This window comes from Vicia villosa, unplaced genomic scaffold, assembly GCF_029867415.1.
Source record: "Vicia villosa cultivar HV-30 ecotype Madison, WI unplaced genomic scaffold, Vvil1.0 ctg.001699F_1_1, whole genome shotgun sequence".
Classification (NCBI taxonomy): domain Eukaryota; kingdom Viridiplantae; phylum Streptophyta; class Magnoliopsida; order Fabales; family Fabaceae; genus Vicia; species Vicia villosa.
Window position 1 is genome coordinate 327,726 of NW_026705701.1, and position 27,981 is coordinate 355,706.

General features: G+C 39.6%; 1 protein-coding gene across 1 annotated transcript; it reads left to right on the forward strand.

Annotated features, from left to right (window-relative positions):
- The first annotated feature begins 35 nt into the window (after window positions 1-35).
- Window positions 36-27,981, forward strand: LOC131636340 (uncharacterized). The gene is made up of 8 exons (XM_058906957.1): window positions 36-73; window positions 196-272; window positions 361-1,363; window positions 1,523-1,664; window positions 2,210-2,608; window positions 26,851-27,235; window positions 27,408-27,517; window positions 27,964-27,981. The coding sequence occupies exons 1-8, from the start codon at window positions 36-38 to the stop codon at window positions 27,979-27,981; spliced, it is 2,172 nt and encodes a 723-aa protein (XP_058762940.1).

Here is a 27,981-nt window from a genome sequence, read left to right on the forward strand (position 1 = left end):
CCACCCGGAAGTCTTTTCAAAACAGTTCCGGAAAGATGAAAACCAAACCAGAACACTTTGGTAAAGTGTACAGGTACGCCTTTTTTCAAGTCGGAAGAGTTGACCAATGTATTCCGGAATGCGTTTCCGGAACTCTTTTCATATGTCTTCCGGAATGCTTTTTCTGTTTTTTTATTTTTTTTAATATTTTTTTAGGTATGGAAATTCTGGTCCAGATTTGTCAAAAAACGAGACAACTGTAGATACCACCGATGCTTTCACAACTTCACAAAGTGAGATTTGTCACACGGGAAGAGGTTATCCGATGGGTTAAAGAGACCGGAATCAATAATAAAGTGACTGTTATCATCACCCGTTCAGACACCGAAACAGGCAAAAGAGGAAGAAGCAACAAAGTGATATTTGGGTGCGATAAAGGGGGAAAATATAAGGATAAAAGTGAGACTCAAAGTGCTACTAAGAGACGTGGATGTCCATTCAAAATCAGGCCGACTCCGGCAAAAGATAGGTCTGGATGGAAGGTTGATGTAAAACGTGGAGTTCATAATCATGGTTTACCAGATAAATTAGAAGGTCATTCCTTTGTTGGTAGGTTGACAAGAAATCAGAAGCAACATGTTGATGATTTGACAAAGAGACATGTTCCGCCTAGACACATATTGATTTCCTTGCAAGAGCGAGATTCTAAGAATGCCACTCGTATCACGCAAATATACAAGCATAAGAGTGTGATAGAAGTAGAGATAAGAGGTCCAAGAAGTGAGATACAACATTTGCTTAAGCTTATAGAGGAGGTGAACTATGTTTATTGGAGTAGGAAAAGGGATGATTCGGAAGTTGTGAGAGATATTTTTTGGGCTCATCCAGATTCGATAAAGTTGCTGAATCTTTTTCCAACTGTCTTAATTATGGACGTCACATATAAGACCAACAAATATAGACAGCCTCTGTTTGAAATAGTTGGTATGACATCGACCGAGTTGACATTTGCGGTTGCATTTGCTTATATGGAGTGTGAGCAGACAGAGAGTTATTGTTGGGTCTTGGATAAGTTGAAGCAATTGTTTGTGAAGAAAGATGTGGGTCCACAAGTGATTTTGACGGATATAGATCTTGCTTTGATGAAAGTAGTTGAAGTTATGTTTCCTACGACGCATAACTTGCTATGTCGTTTTCACATTAACAAAAATGTTGGGATGAAATGCAAGGAATATATGATGAAAGACATGCAAGAGACGATAAACACATTGTGGAAAGATGTTGTATGGGCTAGTAATGAGGTTGAGTATGGTGTATGGTTGCAATATCTTGAGCAAGCATGCTTTGCTTGTAGTGACTTCCTCGATTACGTGAAAAACACTTGGTTGATCCCACATAGGCAAAGATTTGTAGGCGCATGAATTGATCGAGTGCTTCATTTTGGTAACACCACGACTAATCGGTATGTCATAATTCTTAGTCTTTTTAGTATGTATTAATTTTTAAAGTGTTATTTTTTTATACTTAGTTTGTTTATTTTTAGGGTTGAGTCTGCACATTGGAAGCTAAAGCAGATGATAGGGAACAGTCTTGGTGACATGGTCAAAGTTTGGGAAGCTGTGAATTCTAACTTGAAAATACAAATAGGTAACATCCGAGCTTCGTTTCAAAAGAGTTTTTATGAGGTTGAGCACGCACACATTAGTCCATTTTACTAGGGGTGTGCATGGTTGGTTACTTTCAAAAACCAAACCATAACCATTTAAATAGTTTGGATTTATAACCATAATCACATTTTAATCAAAACTGGTTATATAACCGGTTATAAATTTGGTTATGATTATATAACCAGTTTAAAAAAAATCTAGTTTTAAAGAATTATTTTTTTCGAAAAAAAATTTTTCAAAAAAAAAAAATATTTTGACAATTAAAATATTTGGATTTGGATTATAACCGAATCCAAAATAATTTAACCAGTTAATAACCATTTAGTTATATCCGGATTATATGAATGGATAACCAAACCAGTAATAACTAAACCGGTTAGTAACCATTCAATTATATCCGGATATTTAAAAGTGGTATGGATTTGGTTATGGATTTGGACATCACAACCGGATATTTTGCACACCCCTACATTTTACAGTAATTTGCATGGTTCGGTATCGAGATCAGCTTTGAGACGCATCGCTGAAGAGTTATTGAGGCTTGATTATGTGTTAAATAGTAGGGAAAATGTGGTTGTACTATGAGAACAAGTTATAGGTTACCTTGTGCTTGTGAGATGGGGAAATTGATTGTTGTTGGAATTCCAATACCAATAGAAAGTGTTCATCTTCAATGGAGGATACTATCTATGGAAGGTGAGTTGCCTTTAGATGAGGAAGGTGGTTCAGAGGTGGAAATGAGTAATGCAATTGATGAATTGTGGAGAACGTTTAAATCACTAGATGTTGTTGGAAAAAGAGCATTGAAAAGTAGGATTTGTAAAGTTGCATATCCCACAACAACTTCATTGTGTCCACCACCTGAGAAAATAAAAACTAAGGGAGGAGTGAAGAGGAAAGGGAAGAAACCAGTTGGGTATGATGTTTATAGGGATCCTTCAAGTTTTGAGTATGCTGACCAGGTGTCTCAATCTTCACAAATACAATCGCAAGCATCACAAACTTCTAGGAAGTGTAACACCCCATAAAATTCTTTATTTAATTTAATTAATTTTTGATTAAATATTAGAATTATTTGAGTTAACTGAGAATAATGGAAATAATGAGGCTAATGGGCCAGTGTCGCTTGTAGTAGAAAGGGGGGTGTCAGTGGTGAAGCCCATTACTAATGATAAGCTTATTTTCATAAAATAGAAGGAGTTGTGGAATAGAGAGAGTTACAGCATTTTGGGAAAAGAAGTCTGAACGTGAAAAGAGGAGAAGAGCGAAGAAGTGCGACGCGAGGAAGAGCGAAGAATCAACCTTCAGGTAAGGGGGGACTCTTCCGTTTATCTTCTATTATGGGATTATAGGTAGTATGATAGAATTTGATCGTGTTATTCGTATCAATTGGGTTGTGCTTAGGTTGTAGAAATGTTAGGTTTTGGGAGGATTGATGCATAATGATTATATTGATCATGTATTGGTGATAATTGGATGGTTGAATGTATTATAAATGTGTTATAATATGTGTTATTTCACTGTATGCGAAATCTGGTTGGAATGAGATTGGTTTGGTAGTGATTCGGTGAAAGAGGGACGAAATCGCAGGCTGTTTTCTGCTATTCGGAGCGCTGGAAATCGCCAGTTCGCGCCGCGTCCAGGAGTTGGCGCCGCGAACTGCTTGGCAGAAGGCCAGAAAGTTTTGTTGTGTTCAGTACGCGCCGCGAACATATGGCCGCGCTGCGAAGGCGTAGTTCCTTCTCGTTCCGCACCGCGAAACCTTGTTTGCGCCGCGAAGGCGTAGTTCCGATTCGTTCCGCGCCGCGAATGTGTGTGGCGCCGCGTGCTGTTAGTTGTTGCGACAGGCCGTTTTGAAAAGTTTAAAAATGTGTAACTTTTAAACCGTAAGCCGGATTTTGGTGCCGTTTCGAGTACAGTGAAGCTAAACAAATAATTTATATACTCAAATGGTGTTTGAGTGGTGGCTTGAATTATTTTTAAAACACCCGATTTTATTTGTTTGTGGTGAGATATGTTTATAGGTACACTAATGAATGTATTACCTGTATGATGTTGTGGGTATAACTGGTGTTTATTATACATGTATTGTTGGTATGAAATATGTGTTTTATTGATGATTATGACATTGATCGATGTATGTGGGTGATGAGCATGTTATGGTTGATGCATGCATTCATAATCATTACGTGGCTGGTCCTTGACGATGGTGGATCAGTGGTAGCTAATTCCCATTGTGTGGAATTAGTGAGTGGGTGTTACCGTATCCTTGACGATGGTGGGTCGGTGAGTTGGGTTATCCCAGATTTTGGTACCACATGCATGTAGTTGCATTGCATTAGGCTGTTTTGCTATTATAACATGAATGGAAGATTGTCCAATGTTATAATATGTGTAAATTTGGTTGTTTGCTTGCTGATTGTATGGTTTGAATCTGATCATAACTGTGATTGGGTGAATGGCATGTGAAATGATATTTTATTATCTATATCTTATAGCATTAGTTAAATGTGAATGAGACTCACCCTTACTGTTGTTATTTTTCAGATTAAGGAGTAGCTCTCGTACTTGGTGAGGATTAGCTCGTCAAGTAGTTCGTTAGAGTCAGTTGGGTCCGTGTCATGCTCTGGTCGTGTAACACTGGGGGCGTCGTTTAGAGTTACTTGTTAAACTCTTTTATTTTGGATGGATTTTTATGTTGATGTTTTAAGTCTGTGACTTGGCTGTTTGTTATTCAGATGTTAAAGATAATTCCGCTGTGTTAAACATGATGATCTGAATAAATTGGGTTGACGTTCTCTTTTATGGCATGACATGAGTATTATATTTTATTTTTATGGAAGTTGTAATGCCCTTTTCCATGTTTACTCTGATTATTGTTTATTATTGTGCGGGGTATTAGAAGGGTGTTACAATAGTGGTATCAGAGCATAGTCGGTCGTTTGAGTCAGAGTCTTAGTGTCGGTTGATCCCTCGTATGCGACTAGTGTAAGATTGACACAGTCGATACTGCTTGTTCTAATAAATATTGTTTGATATTCAGCAGAACAATGGCCGGAAGAGGAGGAAGAAATGACGACGCGATTGTTGAGGCTCTCGGTATGATTGCTGGTGTGTTGGGAGGGAATGCCAATGGAGCTGGAATTGGTGCTGACAGACAGCTGAATAGTTTTCAGAGGAACAACCCTCCGTTGTTCAAAGGCACTCACGATCCCGAAGGCGCTCAGAAGTGGCTGAAGGAAATTGAAAGGATCTTCCGGGTGATTGATTGTGACGAAAATCTGAAGGTGAGATATGGTACTCACATGCTGTCTGAGGAAGCTGATGATTGGTGGATGGCTAGTAGGGACGAACTGCAAGATGCAGGTATTGCAATCACTTGGGCTGTGTTCAAGAGAGAATTCTTGCGGAGGTACTTTCCTGAGGATGTTAGAGGCAGGAAAGAGATTGAATTTTTGGAGCTGACACAAGGTAACATGACTGTGCCAGAGTATGCGTCCAAGTTTGTTGAGCTGGAAAAGTATTATGTCCACTACAATAATGATGAGGCTAGTGAATTCTCGAAGTGTGTTAAGTTTGATAATGGTCTCCGTGATGAGATTAAACAGGGTATCAGATACCAGAGGATTCGCAGGTTTGTCGATTTGGTTGACTGCAGCCGAATCTTTGAAGAGGACAATATTAAACTGAAGTCGTCACACTCTCGCGAGTTAGTCGACAGGAAAGGAAAAAATCATATGGATCGTGGTAAGCCATATGGTAAGGGTAACCAGAAAGCTGGAGGCTGGAAGAAGCCTAGTGGGGGAGACTCTAGTGCCCCTATTAAGTGCTTCAAGTGTGGAGAACCTGGACATCGCATTCACGAGTGCAAAAGTGAGGAAAAGAAGTGCTATAGATGTGGAAAGGCAGGTCACATTGCTATTGAGTGCAAAGGGAACACTGTAACTTGTTTCAACTGCGGGGAAGAAGGTCATATTAGTCCTAAGTGTCCTAAGCCGAGGAAGAATCAAGCTGGTGGTAAGGTGTTCGCCTTATCTGGTTCAGAGACTACTCCAGAGGATCGGTTGATTAAAGGTACGTGTTTTATCCATGGCACTCCTTTAATTGCAATAATAGATACTGGAGCAACTCACTCGTTTATTTCATTGGATTGTGCTAAACGACTGAATTTGGAAATATCTGAGATTAATGGAAGTATGATCATTGACACTCCTGCGTCGGGTTCAGTGACTACTTCGTTTGCTTGTTTGAACTGTCCAATTGATATTTTTGGTAGAGAATTCCGAATGGACTTAGTGTGCCTTCCGTTGGAACAACTGGATGTTATCCTGGGCATGAATTGGTTGCAATTTAACCGGGTTCATATCAACTGTTTCACGAAAACGATTACTTTTCCTGAAGATGTCAGTGTTGAGGACTTAGAGTTGACGGCTAGACAAGTGGATAAAGCAATGAAGGACGGGGCTGCCGTGTTTATGTTGATTGCGTCCATGGAAGTGAAAAAGAAAGCGGTGAGTAGTGACTTATCGGTAGTATGTGAATTTCCGGAAGTTTTCCCCGAAGATGTAAGAGAATTACCGCCAGAGAGGGAGGTAGATTTTGCTATTGAATTAATTCCTGGAACTAGTCCTGTGTCAATGGCACCTTATCGTATGTCGGCATCGGAGTTGACTGAGTTGAAGAGTCAATTGGAAGAGTTACTTGAGAAGAAATTTATTCGTCCTAGTGTCTCACCGTGGGGTGCACCGGTGTTACTAGTGAAGAAGAAAGAAGGTTCAATGAGGTTGTGTGTGGATTACAGACAACTGAACAAGGTTACTGTCAAGAATCGGTATCCCTTGCCGAGGATTGATGATTTGATGGATCAACTGGTTGGAGCTTGTGTGTTCAGCAAAATTGACTTGAGGTCGGGATATCATCAGATTCGGGTGAAGACGGACGATATTCAGAAAACGGCATTTAGAACGAGGTATGGTCATTACGAATATACAGTGATGCCATTTGGAGTAACCAATGCGCCGGGGGTTTTCATGGAGTATATGAATAGGATCTTCCATCCTTATCTGGATCAGTTCGTAGTAGTGTTTATAGATGATATTTTAATACATTCTAAGAATGAAGAAGAGCATGCAAATCATCTTAGAGTGGTATTGGAACTATTGAAGGAAAAGAAACTTTATGCAAAACTGTCAAAGTGTGAGTTCTGGTTAAATGAAGTGAGCTTTCTTGGGCATGTAATTTCTAAGGATGGTATTGCCGTTGACCCAACGAAAGTAGAAGCAGTGTCTCAGTGGGAAGCTCCGAAGTCAGTTTCCGAAATCCGTAGCTTCCTTGGTCTTGCGGGTTACTATAGAAAGTTCATTGAAGGTTTTTCAAAGTTAGCATTGCCGTTAACTAAGTTGACTAGGAAGGGTCAAGCTTTTGTGTGGGATTCGAAATGTGAAGAAGGATTCCAAGAGTTGAAGAAGAGGTTGACTAGTGCGCCGATCTTGATTTTGCCGAATCCGGCGGAATCTTTTGTTGTTTATTGTGATGCTTCGTTGTCGGGATTAGGGGGTGTACTAATGCAGAATCAACAGGTAGTCGCTTATGCGTCGAGATAACTCAAAGTGCATGAGAGAAACTATCCGACTCATGACTTAGAGTTGGCAGCAGTGGTATTTGTGTTGAAATTGTGGAGGCATTACCTATATGGTTCAAGGTTTGAAGTATTTAGTGATCACAAGAGTTTGAAATATCTCTTTGACCAAAAAGAGCTGAATATGAGACAAAGGAGATGGTTAGAATTTCTCAAGGATTATGATTTTGAACTGAATTATCATCCGGGTAAAGCAAACGTTGTTGCCGATGCATTGAGTAGGAAGTCCTTGCATATGTCTATGCTGATGGTGAGAGAATTGGATTTAATTGAGCAATTCCGAGATTTGAGTTTAGTATGTGAAGACACTCCTACCAGTGTTAAATTGGGTATGCTGAAGCTGACTAGTGGTATTCTTGAGGAAATCCGAGAAGGTCAGAAGACTGATGTAGAGTTGGTTGATAAGTTGACTCTGATTAACCAAGATAAAGGAGGTGAATTCAGAATCGACGAGAATGGTATAATGAGGTTTGGTAATCGTGTTTGTGTTCCTGATGTTGCCGAATTGAGGAAGAGTATTCTTGAAGAAGGACATCGTAGCGGATTGAGTATTCATCCTGGTGCTACCAAGATGTATCATGACTTAAAGAAGCTGTTTTGGTGGCCTGGAATGAAAAAGGAAATAGCTGAATTTGTCTATGCTTGTTTGACTTGCCAGAAGTCGAAGATTGAGCATCAGAAGCCGTATGGAGCTATGCAACCGTTATTTATTCCAGAATGGAAGTGGGATAGTATATCTATGGATTTTGTTTCAGGTTTGCCGAGGACGGTGAAGAATTGTGAAGCTATTTGGGTTATTGTGGACAGGTTGACAAAGTCTGCTCACTTTATACCAATGAGAATGGATTACCCAATGGAGAAGCTGGCCCAATTGTATATTGAAAGGATAGTGAGTTTACATGGTATTCCTTCGAGTATTGTGTCAGATAGAGATCCAAGGCTTACATCCAGATTCTGGGAAGGTTTGCAGAAGGCTTTGGGTACTAAGCTGAGATTGAGTTCTGCTTATCATCCACAGACGGATGGACAGACACAAAGAACTATTCAATCACTAGAAAATTTGTTGCGTGCTTGTGTGTTGGAAAAGGGCGGTGCTTGGGATAGTTATCTACCCTTGATCGAATTTACTTACAATAATAGTTTTCACTCGAGTATTGGTATGGCTCCGTTTGAAGCTTTGTATGGTCGGAGGTGTAGAACGCCTTTGTGTTGGTACGAATCTGGCGAAAGTGCTGTGATTGGGCCGGAAATTGTTCAGGAGACAACAGAAAGGATTAAGATGATTCAGGAGAAGATGAAGACTTCTCAGAGTCGGTAGAAGAGTTATCATGATAAAAGAAGGAGGACACTTGAATTTCAAGAAGGAGATCATGTGTTCTTGAGGGTGACTCCTACAACTGGTGTTGGTAGAGCACTGAAGTCAAGGAAGTTGACTCCGCGTTTTATTGGTCCGTTTCAAATTACGGAGAGGGTTGGAGAAGTGGCGTATCGTATTGCGTTGCCACCGACACTTGTGAATCTACATGAGGTATTCCATGTGTCGCAGTTGAGGAAGTACATTGCTGATCCATCTCATGCGATCCAAGTCGATGATGTGCAGGTAAAGGATAATCTGACAGTTGAAGCTTTGCCTATGAGGATTGAAGATCGGAAGGTGAAACAATTGCGTGGCAAGGAGATAGCGTTGGTCAGAGTTGCTTGGGGGGGACCAGCCGGTGGAAATGTTACGTGGGAATTGGAGAGCCAGATGAAGGACTCCTACCCGGAACTCTTTGCCTAAGGTATGTTTTCGAGGACGAAAACTTTTCTAGTGGGGGAGAGTTGTAACACCCCATAAAATTCTTTATTTAATTTAATTAATTTTTGATTAAATATTAGAATTATTTGAGTTAACTGAGAATAATGGAAATAATGAGGCTAATGGGCCAGTGTCGCTTGTAGTAGAAGGGGGGGTGTCAGTGGTGAAGCCCATTACTAATGATAAGCTTATTTTCATAAAATAGAAGGAGTTGTGGAATAGAGAGAGTTACAGCATTTTGGGAAAAGAAGTCTGAACGTGAAAAGAGGAGAAGAGCGAAGAAGTGCGACGCGAGGAAGAGCGAAGAATCAATCTTCAGGTAAGGGGGGACTCTTCCGTTTATCTTCTATTATGGGATTATAGGTAGTATGATAGAATTTGATCGTGTTATTCGTATCAATTGGGTTGTGCTTAGGTTATAGAAATGTTAGGTTTTGGGAGGATTGATGCATAATGATTATATTGATCATGTATTGGTGATAATTGGATGGTTGAATGTATTATAAATGTGTTATAATATGTGTTATTTCACTGTATGAGAAATCTGGTTGGAATGAGATTGGTTTGGTAGTGATTCGGTGAAAGAGGGACGAAATTGCAGGCTGTTTTCTGCTATTCGGAGCGCTGGAAATCGCCAGTTCGCGCCGCGTCCAGGAGTTGGCGCCGCGAACTGCTTGGCAGAAGGCCATAAAGTTTTGTTATGTTCAGTACGCGCCGCGAACATATGGCCGCGCCGCGAAGGCGTAGTTCCTTCTCGTTCCGCGCCGCGAAACCTTGTTTGCGCCGCGAAGGCGTAGTTCCGATTCGTTCCGCGCCGCGAATGTGTGTGGCGCCGCGTGCTGTTAGTTGTTGCGACAGGCCGTTTTGAAAAGTTTAAAAATGTGTAACTTTTAAACCGTAAGCCGGATTTTGGTGCCGTTTCGAGTACAGTGAAGCTAAACAAATAATTTATATACTCAAATGGTGTTTGAGTGGTGGCTTGAATTATTTTTAAAACACCCGATTTTATTTGTTTGTGGTGAGATATGTTTATAGGTACACTAATGAATGTATTACCTGTATGATGTTGTGGGTATAACTGGTGTTTATTATACATGTATTGTTGGTATGAAATATGTGTTTTATTGATGATTATGACATTGATCGATGTATGTGGGTGATGAGCATGTTATGGTTGATGCATGCATTCATAATCATTACGTGGCTGGTCCTTGACGATGGTGGATCAGTGGCAGCTAATTCCCATTGTGTGGAATTAGTGAGTGGGTGTTACCGTATTCTTGACGATGGTGGGTCGGTGAGTTGGGTTATCCCAGATTTTGGTACCACATGCATGTAGTTGCATTGCATTAGGCTGTTTTGCTATTATAACATGAATGGAAGATTGTCCAATGTTATAATATGTGTAAATTTGGTTGTTTGCTTGCTGATTGTATGGTTTGAATCTGATCATAACTGTGATTGGGTGAATGGCATGTGAAATGATATTTTATTATCTATATCTTATAACATTAGTTAAATGTGAATGAGACTCACCCTTACTGTTGTTATTTTTCAGATTGAGGAGTAGCTCTCGTACTTGGTGAGGATTAGCTCGTCAAGTAGTTCGTTAGAGTCAGTTGGGTCCGTGTCATGCTCTGGTCGTGTAACACTGGGGGCGTCGTTTAGAGTTACTTGTTAAACTCTTTTATTTTGGATGGATTTTTATGTTGATGTTTTAAGTCTGTGACTTGGCTGTTTGTTATTCAGATGTTAAAGATAATTCCGCTGTGTTAAACATGATGATCTGAATAAATTGGGTTGACGTTCTCTTTTATGGCATGACATGAGTATTATATTTTATTTTTATGGAAGTTGTAATGCCCTTTTTCATGTTTACTCTGATTATTGTTTATTATTGTGCGGGGTATTAGAAGGGTGTTACAATAGTGGTATCAGAGCATAGTCGGTCGTTTGAGTCAGAGTCTTAGTGTCGGTTGATCCCTCGTATGCGACTAGTGTAAGATTGACACAGTCGATACTGCTTGTTCTAATAAGTATTGTTTGATATTCAGCAGAACAATGGCCAGAAGAGGAGGAAGAAATGACGACGCGATTGCTGAGGCTCTCGGTATGATTGCTGGTGTGTTGGGAGGGAATGCCAATGGAGCTGGAATTGGTGCTGACAGGCAGCTGAATAGTTTTCAGAGGAACAACCCTCCGTTGTTCAAAGGCACTCACGATCCCGAAGGCGCTCAGAAGTGGCTGAAGGAAATTGAAAGGATCTTCCGGGTGATTGATTGTGACGAAAATCTGAAGGTGAGATATGGTACTCACATGCTGTCTGAGGAAGCTGATGATTGGTGGATGGCTAGTAGGGACGAACTGCAAGATGCAGGTATTGCAATCACTTGGGCTGTGTTCAAGAGAGAATTCTTGCGGAGGTACTTTCCTGAGGATGTTAGAGGCAGGAAAGAGATTGAATTTTTGGAGCTGACACAAGGTAACATGACTGTGCCAGAGTATGCGTCCAAGTTTGTTGAGCTGGAAAAGTATTATGTCCACTACAATAATGATGAGGCTAGTGAATTCTCGAAGTGTGTTAAGTTTGATAATGGTCTCCGTGATGAGATTAAACAGGGTATCAGATACCAGAGGATTCGCAGGTTTGTCGATTTGGTTGACTGCAGCCGAATCTTTGAAGAGGACAATATTAAACTGAAGTCGTCACACTCTCGCGAGTTAGTCGACAGGAAAGGAAAAAATCATATGGATCGTGGTAAGCCATATGGTAAGGGTAACCAGAAAGCTGGAGGCTGGAAGAAGCCTAGTGGGGGAGACTCTAGTGCCCCTATTAAGTGCTTCAAGTGTGGAGAACCTGGACATCGCATTCACGAGTGCAAAAGTGAGGAAAAGAAGTGCTATAGATGTGGAAAGGCAGGTCACATTGCTATTGAGTGCAAAGGGAACACTGTAACTTGTTTCAACTGCGGGGAAGAAGGTCATATTAGTCCTAAGTGTCCTAAGCCGAGGAAGAATCAAGCTGGTGGTAAGGTGTTCGCCTTATCTGGTTCAGAGACTACTCCAGAGGATCGGTTGATTAAAGGTACGTGTTTTATCCATGGCACTCCTTTAATTGCAATAATAGATACTGGAGCAACTCACTCGTTTATTTCATTGGATTGTGCTAAACGACTGAATTTGGAAATATCTGAGATTAATGGAAGTATGATCATTGACACTCCTGCGTCGGGTTCAGTGACTACTTCGTTTGCTTGTTTGAACTGTCCAATTGATATTTTTGGTAGAGAATTCCGAATGGACTTAGTGTGCCTTCCGTTGGAACAACTGGATGTTATCCTGGGCATGAATTGGTTGCAATTTAACCGGGTTCATATCAACTGTTTCACGAAAACGATTACTTTTCCTGAAGATGTCAGTGTTGAGGACTTAGAGTTGACGGCTAGACAAGTGGATAAAGCAATGAAGGACGGGGCTGCCGTGTTTATGTTGATTGCGTCCATGGAAGTGAAAAAGAAAGCGGTGAGTAGTGACTTATCGGTAGTATGTGAATTTCCGGAAGTTTTCCCCGAAGATGTAAGAGAATTACCGCCAGAGAGGGAGGTAGATTTTGCTATTGAATTAATTCCTGGAACTAGTCCTGTGTCAATGGCACCTTATCGTATGTCGGCATCGGAGTTGACTGAGTTGAAGAGTCAATTGGAAGAGTTACTTGAGAAGAAATTTATTCGTCCTAGTGTCTCACCGTGGGGTGCACCGGTGTTACTAGTGAAGAAGAAAGAAGGTTCAATGAGGTTGTGTGTGGATTACAGACAACTGAACAAGGTTACTGTCAAGAATCGGTATCCCTTGCCGAGGATTGATGATTTGATGGATCAACTGGTTGGAGCTTGTGTGTTCAGCAAAATTGACTTGAGGTCGGGATATCATCAGATTCGGGTGAAGACGGACGATATTCAGAAAACGGCATTTAGAACGAGGTATGGTCATTACGAATATACAGTGATGCCATTTGGAGTAACCAATGCGCCGGGGGTTTTCATGGAGTATATGAATAGGATCTTCCATCCTTATCTGGATCAGTTCGTAGTAGTGTTTATAGATGATATTTTAATACATTCTAAGAATGAAGAAGAGCATGCAAATCATCTTAGAGTGGTATTGGAACTATTGAAGGAAAAGAAACTTTATGCAAAACTGTCAAAGTGTGAGTTCTGGTTAAATGAAGTGAGCTTTCTTGGGCATGTAATTTCTAAGGATGGTATTGCCGTTGACCCAACGAAAGTAGAAGCAGTGTCTCAGTGGGAAGCTCCGAAGTCAGTTTCCGAAATCCGTAGCTTCCTTGGTCTTGCGGGTTACTATAGAAAGTTCATTGAAGGTTTTTCAAAGTTAGCATTGCCGTTAACTAAGTTGACTAGGAAGGGTCAAGCTTTTGTGTGGGATTCGAAATGTGAAGAAGGATTCCAAGAGTTGAAGAAGAGGTTGACTAGTGCGCCGATCTTGATTTTGCCGAATCCGGCGGAATCTTTTGTTGTTTATTGTGATGCTTCGTTGTCGGGATTAGGGGGTGTACTAATGCAGAATCAACAGGTAGTCGCTTATGCGTCGAGACAACTCAAAGTGCATGAGAGAAACTATCCGACTCATGACTTAGAGTTGGCAGCAGTGGTATTTGTGTTGAAATTGTGGAGGCATTACCTATATGGTTCAAGGTTTGAAGTATTTAGTGATCACAAGAGTTTGAAATATCTCTTTGACCAAAAAGAGCTGAATATGAGACAAAGGAGATGGTTAGAATTTCTCAAGGATTATGATTTTGAACTGAATTATCATCCGGGTAAAGCAAACGTTGTTGCCGATGCATTGAGTAGGAAGTCCTTGCATATGTCTATGCTGATGGTGAGAGAATTGGATTTTATTGAGCAATTCCGAGATTTGAGTTTAGTATGTGAAGACACTCCTACCAGTGTTAAATTGGGTATGCTGTGTTAGAACAAGATTTGTTCTTATCAATTATCTTAGTTTTGATGATAACAATAATATGAATTTTGCTTAAGATAATATGGTACTCTAATCCAATGCAATTTCCCTTTCAGGAAATATATAAAGAGTACGCATAATTCAGCGCTCAGAAGATGTGTCTCAAATGGTTCAGCATGCAACATCAGAACATGGTCTGGCAAGACATCAGAAGATGGTCGAAGCAGAATCAGAACATGGGTCTATGGAAGCATCAGAAGAACATGAGATCAGAAGCACTGAAGATCAGAAGATGGTATCACGCTCAGAAGCACTTCAAGATCAGAAGATCAGAAGATGCTGTGCACCAAGCTGTTTGACTCTGATGATATTCAAACGTCGTATTCACAAACATCAGATCAGAAGGAAGTACACGTGGCAGACTACGCTGACTGACAAAAGGAACGTTAAAGCTACTAAAGGCTACGTCAGTAGACACAGCGTGAACAAGGCTCGAGGTAGTTGACAAAAGCGTATAACATTAAATGCAAAGCTGTACGGAACACGCAAAGCATTAAATGCATTCAACGGTCATCTTCTCAACGCCTATAAATATGAAGTTCTGATGAGAAGCAAGGTCAATGATTTCGCACCAATACAATTCAAATTAACTTGCTGAAACTCTGTTCAAATCTAAACTCAGAATCTTCATCTTCATCAAAGCTCACTACATTGCTGTTGTAATATCTTAGTGAGATTAAGCTTAAACTGTAAGAGAAATATCACAGTTGTGATTATCGCTTTTAAGAAGCATTTGTAAACTCTTGAATAGATTACATTAAGTTGTAAGGAACTAGAGTGATCAGTTGATCAGTATACTCTAGGAAGTCTTGGCAGTTGGCTGAGCAGGAAGTCTTGGCAGTTGGCTGAGCAGAAAGTCTTAGGAGTGAACTAAGCCTAGAGTGATCGTGTTGATCAGTAGACTCTAGAAAAAGTCTTAGGAGTGAACTAAGCAGTTGTTCCTGGAGTGATCAGGTTGTGATCAGAAGACTCTGGAAGACTTAGTTGCGGCTAAGTGGAAAACCATTGTAATCCGTGCGATTAGTGGATTAAATCCTCAGTTGAGGTAAATCATCTCTGCGGGGGTGGACTGGAGTAGCTTCGTTAACAGCGAACCAGGATAAAAATAATTGTGCATTTTATTTTTATCGCTCAAGATTTAAAGTCACACTTATTCAATCCCCCCCCCCCTTTCTAAGTGTTTTTCTATCCTTCAATTGGCATCAGAGCGCCGGTTCTAAGGTGCAAGCACTTAACCGTGTTTAGAAAAGATTCAGGAAGAGAAAAACGCTTCATTTAAAAGATGGTTGATGAAAGTGAAAGGACTATACCTACACCTGCATCTACATCTGGCTCTGCTGAGCAATACAACGGTAACAATGGTTATACTAGACCGCCGGTATTTGATGGTGAAAACTTTGAATACTGGAAAGATAAACTGGAAAGTTACTTTCTGGGTCTAGATGGTGATCTATGGGATCTTCTGATGGATGGTTACAAACATCCAGTAAATGCCAGAGGCGTGAAGCTGTCAAGGCAAGAAATGAATGATGATCAAAAGAAGCTTTTCAGGAATCATCATAAATGTAGAACTGTTTTGCTGAATGCTATCTCTCATGCTGAGTATGAGAAGATATCTAACAGGGAAACGGCCTATGACATATATGAGTCCTTGAAAATGACTCATGAAGGAAATGCTCAAGTCAAGGAGACAAAAGCTCTTGCCTTAATCCAGAAGTATGAAGCCTTCAAGATGGAGGATGATGAAGACATTGAAAAGATGTTTTCGAGATTTCAAACTCTGACTGCTGGATTGAGAGTTCTTGACAAAGGATACACCAAGGCTGATCATGTAAAGAAGATCATCAGAAGCTTACCCAGAAGATGGGGTCCGATGGTGACTGCATTCAAGATTGCGAAGAATCTGAATGAAGTTTCTCTGGAAGAGCTTATCAGTGCCTTGAGAAGCCATGAGATTGAGCTGGACGCAAATGAGCCTCAAAAGAAAGGTAAGTCTATTGCATTAAAATCAAATATCAAGAAATGCACTAACGCTTTTCAGGCCAGAGAAGAAGATCCTGAAGAATCAGAATCTGAAGAAGAAGATGAACTGTCCATGATTTCCAGAAGGCTAAATCAACTCTGGAAGACCAAGCAAAGGAAGTTCAGAGGCTTCAGAAGTTCAAGGAAATTTGAACGTGGAGAATCTTCTGATGAAAGAAGATTTGACAAGAAGAAGGTCATGTGCTATGAATGCAATGAGCCTGGACACTACAAGAATGAATGTCCAAATCTTCAAAAGGAAAGTCCCAAGAAAAAGTTTCATAAGAAGAAAGGTCTTATGGCAACCTGGGATGAGTCAGAAGATGATTCAGAAGATGAGCAGGCCAACTGTGCGCTGATGGCAACAGAAGATGACGGATCAGAATCTACATCAGAATCAGATTCTGAAGAGGTATTTTCTGAACTTACTAGAGATGAGTTAGTTTCCGGTCTAACTGAACTTCTGGAACTCAAGTCTCAGATTAGTCTCAAATACAAAAAGCTGAAAAAGCAATTTGAATTTGAAACAAAGAAGCTTGAGTTGGAGAATTCTGAATTAAAAGAAAAACTTTTAAAATTATCCAATGATGTTGGATCTCCTTCTGATTCAGAAAAATCCACTACTAGTCTGAACCATATTCTGAAAGAATATGATTTAAGTTTCAGAAAGTTCTTATCTAGAAGTATTGGCAGAAGTCAGCTAGCTTCTATGATATATGCTGTGTCTGGAAACAAAAGAGTTGGCATTGGTTATGAGGGTAAAACCCCATACAAACTTGAACCTGTTGATGAAATGAAAATTACATACAAGCCATTGTATGATCAGTTCAAGTATGGCCACTCTCATGATATTAGGCACACCTCACATGCACAAAGTTTTCACATAACACACACTAAGAAGCATGTGACACAACCTAGGAAATATCATGAAACTCACATTAAAAATTATCATGTTGTTCCTCCTATTGCTTACAATGTTAAACCCAAGTTCAATCAGAACTTGAGAAAATCTAACAAGAAAGGACCCAAAAAGATGTGGGTACCTAAGGATAAAATTATTCCTATTGCAGATATCCTTGGCTGCAAGAAGGACAAAGCACAACATGTCATGGTACCTGGACTCTGGATGCTCGCGACACATGACAGGAAGAAGGTCTATGTTCCAAGACCTGGTGCTTAAGTCTGGAGGAGAAGTCAAGTTCGGAGGAGATCAGAAGGGCAAGATAATTGGCTCTGGAACTATAAAATCTGGTAACTCTCCTTCCATTTCTAATGTACTTCTTGTAGAAGGATTAACACATAACCTTTTATCTATCAGTCAATTAAGTGACAATGGTTATGATATAATCTTTAATCAAGAGTCTTGCAAGGCTGTAAATCAGAAGGATGGCTCAATCCTATTTACAGGCAAGAGGAAGAACAACATTTATAAGACAGATCTGCAAGATCTTATGAGTCAGAAGGTGACTTGTCTTATGTCTGTTTCTGAAGAGCAGTGGGTCTGGCACAGAAGATTAGGTCATGCTAGTTTGAGAAAGATCTCTCAGATTAACAAACTGAATCTTGTCAGAGGACTCCCTAATTTGAAATTCCAATCAGATGCTCTTTGTGAAGCATGTCAGAAGGGCAAGTTCTCCAAACCTGCATTCAAGTCTAAGAATGTTGTTTCTACCTCTAGGCCATTAGAACTCTTGCACATTGATCTGTTTGGACCAGTCAAAACAGCATCTGTCAGAGGAAAGAAATATGGATTAGTCATCGTAGATGATTATAGCCGCTGGACATGGGTAAAATTCTTGAAACACAAGGATGAGACTCATTCAGTGTTCTTTGATTTCTGCATTCAGATTCAATCTGAAAAAGAGTGTAAAATCATAAAGGTCAGAAGTGATCATGGTGGTGAATTTGAGAACAGATCCTTTGAAGAATTCTTCAAAGAAAATGGTATTGCCCATGATTTCTCTTGTCCTAGAACTCCACAGCAAAATGGGGTTGTAGAACGAAAGAATAGGACTCTTCAAGAAATGGCCAGAACCATGATCAATGAAACCAATATGGCTAAGCATTTCTGGGCAGAAGCAATAAACACTGCATGTTATATTCAGAATAGAATCTCTATCAGACCTATTCTTAATAAGACTCCCTATGAATTGTGGAAGAATAAAAAGCCCAACATTTCATATTTCCATCCTTTTGGATGTGTATGCTTTATTCTGAACACTAAAGATCATCTTGGTAAGTTTGATTCCAAAGCTCAAAAGTGTTTCCTTCTTGGATATTCTGAACGCTCAAAAGGCTACAGAGTATACAATACTGAAACATTGGTTGTAGAAGAATCAATCAATATCAGGTTTGATGATAAGCTTGGTTCTGAAAAACCAAAGCAAGTTGATAATTTTGCAGGTTGTGATATTGACATATCAGAAGCTGTTGAGCCAAGAAGCAACGCATCAGAAGCAGAGCTTCTCAGAAGCAAAGAATCTGAAGATCAAGTATCAGCTTCTCTGGAGGATCTAAGTATTTCTGAAGAACCATCTGTCAGAAGATCATCCAGACTCATCTCTGGTCATTCAGAAGATGTCATTCTTGGAAAGAAGGATGATCCAATCAGAACAAGAGCATTCCTTAGAAACAATGCAGACTGTCAATTAGGTCTTGTATCTTTGATCGAGCCAACTTCTGTTGATCATGCTCTAGAAGATCCAGACTGGATAATTGCTATGCAAGAAGAACTAAATCAGTTTACAAGGAATGATGTTTGGGATCTTGTTCCTAGACCAGATGGATTCAATATAATCGGTACAAAATGGGTCTTCAGAAACAAGCTCAGTGAGAAAGGCGAAGTGGTAAGGAACAAAGCCAGACTGGTGGCTCAGGGTTATAGTCAGCAAGAAGGGATTGACTACACAGAAACCTTTGCACCAGTGGCCAGGTTAGAATCTATTCGTCTATTAATTTCTTTTGCCACTCAACATAACATCACTCTCTATCAGATGGATGTTAAGAGTGCCTTCTTAAATGGTTATATAGATGAAGAAGTTTATGTCCATCAACCTCCTGGTTTTGAAGACTCTATGTCTCCTAATCATGTTTTTAAACTTAAGAAATCATTGTATGGATTGAAACAGGCTCCCAGAGCTTGGTACGAACGCTTAAGTTCTTTCCTTCTGGATAATGGTTTCACTAGAGGAAAAGTGGACACTACTCTCTTTTGTAAAACCTTTGAAAAGGATATTTTAATTTGTCAAATATATGTAGATGATATTATTTTTGGAACATCTAATGCTACACTTGGAAAGGAGTTTGCTAAGTCTATGCAGGCTGAGTTTGAAATGAGCATGATGGGAGAACTCAAGTATTTCCTTGGAATACAAATAAATCAAACATCAGAAGGAACGTATGTTCACCAAACCAAGTATGTGAAGGAACTTCTGAAGAAGTTTAATCTTCTAGACTGCAAAGAAGCCAAAACTCCTATGCATCCAACATGCATCCTAGGTAAGGATGAGGTAAGTAAGAAGGTAGATCAGAAGCTATACAGAGGTATGATTGGATCTCTTCTATATCTGACTGCTTCTAGACCTGACATTCTGTTCAGTGTTTGTTTGTGTGCTAGATTCCAATCAGATCCTAGAGAATCTCATCTAACTGCTGTTAAGAGGATTCTAAGGTATCTGAAAGGTACTACTAATGTTGGTTTAGTTTACAGAAAATCTAAAGAATACAACTTAGTAGGATTCTGCGATGCTGACTATGCTGGAGACAGAATTGAAAGAAAAAGTACTTCAGGAAGTTGCCAATTTCTTGGAAGTCATTTGATCTCCTGGTACAGCAAGAAGCAGGCAACTATTGCTCTATCAACAACAGAAGCAGAATATGTCGCTGCTGCTGGTTGTAGCACACAGATGCTCTGGATGAAGAGTCAGTTAGAAGATTATCAGATATTTGAGAGTAACATTCCTATATTCTGTGATAATACTTCTGCTATATGTTTATCTAAGAATCCTATTCTTCATTCAAAAGCTAAACATATTGAGATAAAACATCATTTCATAAGGGACTATGTTCAGAAGGGTGTTATTTCTTTAAACTTTGTTGATACAGACCATCAATGGGCTGATATCTTTACAAAACCCCTGGCTGAAGATAGGTTTAAGTTCATCCTGAAGAACATCAGTATGGATTTATGCCCAGAATGAGAAGATGAGAAGTTCTCATGTATGAGTATCTTCTGAAATGAATGAGGAACATTTTTTTTTAATCAGAAGTTCTGATTGAAATCTTTTAGAAATTATGATTCGGTTATTACTAACGTTTCATTGTCTAAGTTGATTCAGAACCTCTTTTAAAGCAAAACAGCTGTTACGTTTTATCTCGGGATGGTAAACCTGTCGTTACTATTCATAGATAAGCGCGCGTGCAGTTGAAGGGACGCCGACCATAGGTAACTGTGCCAGTCACTTCATTTGTCTTTATTATCTCTCCTCACGTCACGTAACATTAAATACTTTTCATCATTCGTTTCATTTTATTTTCCTTTAAATACTCTTCAAAATGGTTTTCGGTTTCCTATCTCTTTGTTTTCTTCTTAAAGTTTTCTCTCTCTCTCTCCCTCTCTCGGTTTTCATTTCTTCTCTCAAAACCTAGCGTTCACCCTAAGCCTGTTGAAGCTCCATGACTCAAAGGCGTCAGATCTCTGTGCATCTCGGGATGGCTCTTCTAATACCTCTCAAGTCAGATCCTTCTTTGATGTTGTTATCAACTTTCATCCAAAGACAGAAGACTTTCTTGAGTTGTGGGAAGATATACTCAACTTCTATGTTGAGTTTCTTGACCGAATGTTGTATTTTTTATTTTTTGTAGTCATTTCCTCTTTGGAAATTCTACTTTGTAGTTTTCTTTTCCTTGCTGCTTCTGCTTGTTTTGTATTTGCTAGGAATGTTTTTCCTCTTGTTAAACATAGGAACCTTTTGTAATATCTTTTGATTATCAATGAAAAAGTTTCTTTGTGTTTTACATTCCAGTAAATGTTTTCTTTTGTCGTTTTATACATCTGAATCTTTTTATATATTCTTTTTGATGTTATGACAAAAAGGGGGAGAAAGATAAATGATAAATGATTTGATTAAATCTATCAGTTGCTGGGTAAAGGCTCCCACACATTCACTAACAAGAACTGCAAGTTCTATATGGTTTAAGTGTTTTGCAGGTACAGAGAAGTGAAGTGAATCTTCAAAGCAAACACTAGAAGCAAAACCATGGAAACTGAAGCAAGCTGAGTGCTGTCAAGCTTCAGAGATCAGAAGCAAGAAAGAAGAATGAATCAGAAGCACTGATAATAGAATTTGAATATCATTGTCTATCCTGTTATGACAAAATTCTATTTGCCCTGATACATATAATGTTATGGCTCTGATACATTATTTGCTCTGATACATGTTTTTAGCCTAAATGCTCTGATACATTTGGCTCTGATACATATCATGTATTTGAATATACATTTTATGTTCTAACTCGTTCATGCTGACTTTTGTCGTTTAGTTTTTGTTCTGTAACATTTCAGGATGTAGAGATGCTCAGATGATGCTCTGGTACATTCAACAATGTTCTGATACAAATCTAGCATGAAGTGATGTTGGTAGAAATTCAAGTTCTGAAGCTGTCCTGAATGGAAGCAGAAATCAGAAGCTGTGAATGTTCTGAAGATCAAAGAAACTCAAGTTCTGAAGCTGTCCTGAATGGAAGCAGAAGTCAGAAGCTGTGAGTGTTCTAAGGATCTAAAGAAATTCAAGTTCTGAAGCTGTCCAATGGAAGCAGAAGTCAGAAGCTATGAATTCTCTGAAGGCAGAAGCTTATATGATCGTCTCTACCGAAATAATCAGGGAAGTCTTTTATCAAAGTTCTTCGAGTATTTATTTCAGGGGGAGATTATTTATCTCAGGGGGAGATTGTTAATCTCAGGGGGAGACATATTCATATGCTTATGCTATAGCTGTGTAATCTGTCTTTTGCCGTCTACTCTTTCTGATCGCAAATTCATATCATTTATATATGTTTTTGTCATCATCAAAAAGGGGGAGATTGTTAGAACAAGATTTGTTCTTATCAATTATCTTAGTTTTGATGATAACAATAATATGAATTTTGCTTAAGATAATATGGTACTCTAATCCAATGCAATTTCCCTTTCAGGAAATATATAAAGAGTACGCATAATTCAGCGCTCAGAAGATGTGTCTCAAATGGTTCAACATGCAACATCAGAACATGGTCTGGCAAGACATCAGAAGATGGTCGAAGCAGAATCAGAACATGGGTCTATGGAAGCATCAGAAGAACATGAGATCAGAAGCACTGAAGATCAGAAGATGGTATCACGCTCAGAAGCACTTCAAGATCAGAAGATCAGAAGATGCTGTGCACCAAGCTGTTTGACTCTGATGATATTCAAACGTCGTATTCACAAACATCAGATCAGAAGGAAGTACACGTGGCAGACTACGCTGACTGACAAAAGGAACGTTAAAGCTACTAAAGGCTACGTCAGTAGACACAGCGTGAACAAGGCTCGAGGTAGTTGACAAAAGCGTATAACATTAAATGCAAAGCTGTACGGAACACGCAAAGCATTAAATGCATTCAACGGTCATCTTCTCAACGCCTATAAATATGAAGTTCTGATGAGAAGCAAGGTCAATGATTTCGCACCAATACAATTCAAATTAACTTGCTGAAACTCTGTTCAAATCTAAACTCAGAATCTTCATCTTCATCAAAGCTCACTACATTGCTGTTGTAATATCTTAGTGAGATTAAGCTTAAACTGTAAGAGAAATATCACAGTTGTGATTATCGCTTTTAAGAAGCATTTGTAAACTCTTGAATAGATTACATTAAGTTGTAAGGAACTAGAGTGATCAGTTGGTCAGTATACTCTAGGAAGTCTTGGCAGTTGGCTGAGCAGGAAGTCTTGGCAGTTGGCTGAGCAGAAAGTCTTAGGAGTGAACTAAGCCTAGAGTGATCGTGTTGATCAGTAGACTCTAGAAAAAGTCTTAGGAGTGAACTAAGCAGTTGTTCCTGGAGTGATCAGGTTGTGATCAGAAGACTCTGGAAGACTTAGTTGCGGCTAAGTGGAAAACCATTGTAATCCGTGCGATTAGTGGATTAAATCCTCAGTTGAGGTAAATCATCTCTGCGGGGGTGGACTGGAGTAGCTTCGTTAACAGCGAACCAGGATAAAAATAATTGTGCATTTTATTTTTATCGCTCAAGATTTAAAGTCACACTTATTCAATCCCCCCCTTTCTAAGTGTTTTTCTATCCTTCATGCTGAAGCTGACTAGTGGTATTCTTGAGGAAATCCGAGAAGGTCAGAAGACTGATGTAGAGTTGGTTGATAAGTTGACTCTGATTAACCAAGATAAAGGAGGTGAATTCAGAATCGACGAGAATGGTATAATGAGGTTTGGTAATCGTGTTTGTGTTCCTGATGTTGCCGAATTGAGGAAGAGTATTCTTGAAGAAGGACATCGTAGCGGATTGAGTATTCATCCTGGTGCTACCAAGATGTATCATGACTTAAAGAAGCTGTTTTGGTGGCCTGGAATGAAAAAGGAAATAGCTGAATTTGTCTATGCTTGTTTGACTTGCCAGAAGTCGAAGATTGAGCATCAGAAGCCGTATGGAGCTATGCAACCGTTATTTATTCCAGAATGGAAGTGGGATAGTATATCTATGGATTTTGTTTCAGGTTTGCCGAGGACGGTGAAGAATTGTGAAGCTATTTGGGTTATTGTGGACAGGTTGACAAAGTCTGCTCACTTTATACCAATGAGAATGGATTACCCAATGGAGAAGCTGGCCCAATTGTATATTGAAAGGATAGTGAGTTTACATGGTATTCCTTCGAGTATTGTGTCAGATAGAGATCCAAGGTTTACATCCAGATTCTGGGAAGGTTTGCAGAAGGCTTTGGGTACTAAGCTGAGATTGAGTTCTGCTTATCATCCACAGACGGATGGACAGACACAAAGAACTATTCAATCACTAGAAGATTTGTTGCGTGCTTGTGTGTTGGAAAAGGGCGGTGCTTGGGATAGTTATCTACCCTTGATCGAATTTACTTACAATAATAGTTTTCACTCGAGTATTGGTATGGCTCCGTTTGAAGCTTTGTATGGTCGGAGGTGTAGAACGCCTTTGTGTTGGTACGAATCTGGCGAAAGTGCTGTGATTGGGCCGGAAATTGTTCAGGAGACAACAGAAAGGATTAAGATGATTCAGGAGAAGATGAAGACTTCTCAGAGTCGGTAGAAGAGTTATCATGATAAAAGAAGGAGGACACTTGAATTTCAAGAAGGAGATCATGTGTTCTTGAGGGTGACTCCTACAACTGGTGTTGGTAGAGCACTGAAGTCAAGGAAGTTGACTCCGCGTTTTATTGGTCCGTTTCAAATTACGGAGAGGGTTGGAGAAGTGGCGTATCGTATTGCGTTGCCACCGACACTTGTGAATCTACATGAGGTATTCCATGTGTCGCAGTTGAGGAAGTACATTGCTGATCCATCTCATGCGATCCAAGTCGATGATGTGCAGGTAAAGGATAATCTGACAGTTGAAGCTTTGCCTATGAGGATTGAAGATCGGAAGGTGAAACAATTGCGTGGCAAGGAGATAGCGTTGGTCAGAGTAGCTTGGGGGGGACCAGCCGGTGGAAATGTTACGTGGGAATTGGAGAGCCAGATGAAGGACTCCTACCCGGAACTCTTTGCCTAAGGTATGTTTTCGAGGACGAAAACTTTTCTAGTGGGGGAGAGTTGTAACACCCCATAAAATTCTTTATTTAATTTAATTAATTTTTGATTAAATATTAGAATTATTTGAGTTAACTGAGAATAATGGAAATAATGAGGCTAATGGGCCAGTGTCGCTTGTAGTAGAAGGGGGGGTGTCAGTGGTGAAGCCCATTACTAATGATAAGCTTATTTTCATAAAATAGAAGGAGTTGTGGAATAGAGAGAGTTACAGCATTTTGGGAAAAGAAGTCTGAACGTGAAAAGAGGAGAAGAGCGAAGAAGTGCGACGCGAGGAAGAGCGAAGAATCAATCTTCAGGTAAGGGGGGACTCTTCTGTTTATCTTCTATTATGGGATTATAGGTAGTATGATAGAATTTGATCGTGTTATTCGTATCAATTGGGTTGTGCTTAGGTTATAGAAATGTTAGGTTTTGGGAGGATTGATGCATAATGATTATATTGATCATGTATTGGTGATAATTGGATGGTTGAATGTATTATAAATGTGTTATAATATGTGTTATTTCACTGTATGAGAAATCTGGTTGGAATGAGATTGGTTTGGTAGTGATTCGGTGAAAGAGGGACGAAATTGCAGGCTGTTTTCTGCTATTCGGAGCGCTGGAAATCGCCAGTTCGCGCCGCGTCCAGGAGTTGGCGCCGCGAACTGCTTGGCAGAAGGCCATAAAGTTTTGTTATGTTCAGTACGCGCCGCGAACATATGGCCGCGCCGCGAAGGCGTAGTTCCTTCTCGTTCCGCGCCGCGAAACCTTGTTTGCGCCGCAAAGGCGTAGTTCCGATTCGTTCCGCGCCGCGAATGTATGTGGCGCCGCGTGCTGTTAGTTGTTGCGACAGGCCGTTTTGAAAAGTTTAAAAATGTGTAACTTTTAAACCGTAAGCCGGACTTTGGTGCCGTTTCGAGTACAGTGAAGCTAAACAAATAATTTATATACTCAAATGGTGTTTGAGTGGTGGCTTGAATTATTTTTAAAACACCCGATTTTATTTGTTTGTGGTGAGATATGTTTATAGGTACACTAATGAATGTATTACCTGTATGATGTTGTGGGTATAACTGGTGTTTATTATACATGTATTGTTGGTATGAAATATGTGTTTTATTGATGATTATGACATTGATCGATGTATGTGGGTGATGAGCATGTTATGGTTGATGCATGCATTCATAATCATTACGTGGCTGGTCCTTGACGATGGTGGATCAGTGGTAGCTAATTCCCATTGTGTGGAATTAGTGAGTGGGTGTTACCGTATCCTTGACGATGGTGGGTCGGTGAGTTGGGTTATCCCAGATTTTGGTACCACATGCATGTAGTTGCATTGCATTAGGCTGTTTTGCTATTATAACATGAATGGAAGATTGTCCAATGTTATAATATGTGTAAATTTGGTTGTTTGCTTGCTGATTGTATGGTTTGAATCTGATCATAACTGTGATTGGGTGAATGGCATGTGAAATGATATTTTATTATCTATATCTTATAACATTAGTTAAATGTGAATGAGACTCACCCTTACTGTTGTTATTTTTCAGATTGAGGAGTAGCTCTCATACTTGGGGAGGATTAGCTCGTCAAGTAGTTCGTTAGAGTCAGTTGGGTCCGTGTCATGCTCTGGTCGTGTAACACTGGGGGCGTCGTTTAGAGTTACTTGTTAAACTCTTTTATTTTGGATGGATTTTTATGTTGATGTTTTAAGTCTGTGACTTGGCTGTTTGTTATTCAGATGTTAAAGATAATTCCGCTGTGTTAAACATGATGATCTGAATAAATTGGGTTGACGTTCTCTTTTATGGCATGACATGAGTATTATATTTTATTTTTATGGAAGTTGTAATGCCCTTTTTCATGTTTACTCTGATTATTGTTTATTATTGTGCGGGGTATTAGAAGGGTGTTACAGGAAGCAATCATAGTCAAAGAAGCAATCACAATAAAAAAAACCAAGATTTCACTCTTCAGTTTCCTTGTCATATTAGGCCATATATTACCGAGATTGTTAATGTTGAATCAGCTGATAATTATGGATTTAGAGCCATTGCATCATTTTTAGGGTATAAAGAGGATGGTTGGGAAATGGTTCGTCGTGACTTGGACATGGAAATAAGAGAAAAGAAGGACTTATATGAGAGATTGTTCGGCACTCGATTATCCGAAGTGAGAAACGGATTGATGATAGATAATGTTCGTTTTAAACCACCGGAGAAATGGTTGTCATTACCAGACATGGGCTATTTGATAGCGAATCGGTATAACGTCATTCTTGTGCATTTAGGCAACCTGTTAGGAGTGAATTATTAGTATTTTCATATGTTAAAATAACTACCGTTTGATCTGAAGTCGGGCTTATTGTATGATTTTTAGTGATTTTATGGTTAGAATTGAACTCTAGAAGTTTGATGCTAATTGTAGAGCAAATTGAATCACTTTGGGTGTTATTTGTGCAGGTATTAAGGCTGGAAGGCGTAAGGATACTAGAGACGCAAAATCACAAAGAAGTGGGATAAAGCAGAGGCCGAGCCGCAGCAAAACTGGGCGAGACGCGCCAAACCTTCAGGTCCCAGTTCGCGCCTCGCTAACCCGTGCCGCGCCGCGGAAGCTTCGTAAAAAGAAACTTTGTTATAAAAAGAAGCCCTAATCCTCATAAGTGAAAGATCTTGGGAGCAAAATTTAGAGAGCATTCATATTCCAGAGCTGAAAACAACATTCGAGGGAGAATTCAACATCAATCGAAGACATTCCCTTGATCAAGATGAATCCATCTATGAAGTTTTGTGTGTTCTTCATGTCTATGGAGAGCTAAACCCCATTGTGTTGAGTTTAAGGTAGTAGTTAACCTATGAAGATGCAATAACTTTGATTAATCCCGGTGAACAATTGTTTAAGTTTTATTATCAATAAAGAACCTTGCTTTTATTTTATATCATTGTTGAACTATCAATCGAGAGATAGGGTTCATACTTTTGCCCTAGGTTTTTATATTGACTTGTTCTTAATTCGCAGAGATGGGATTGTGAATAA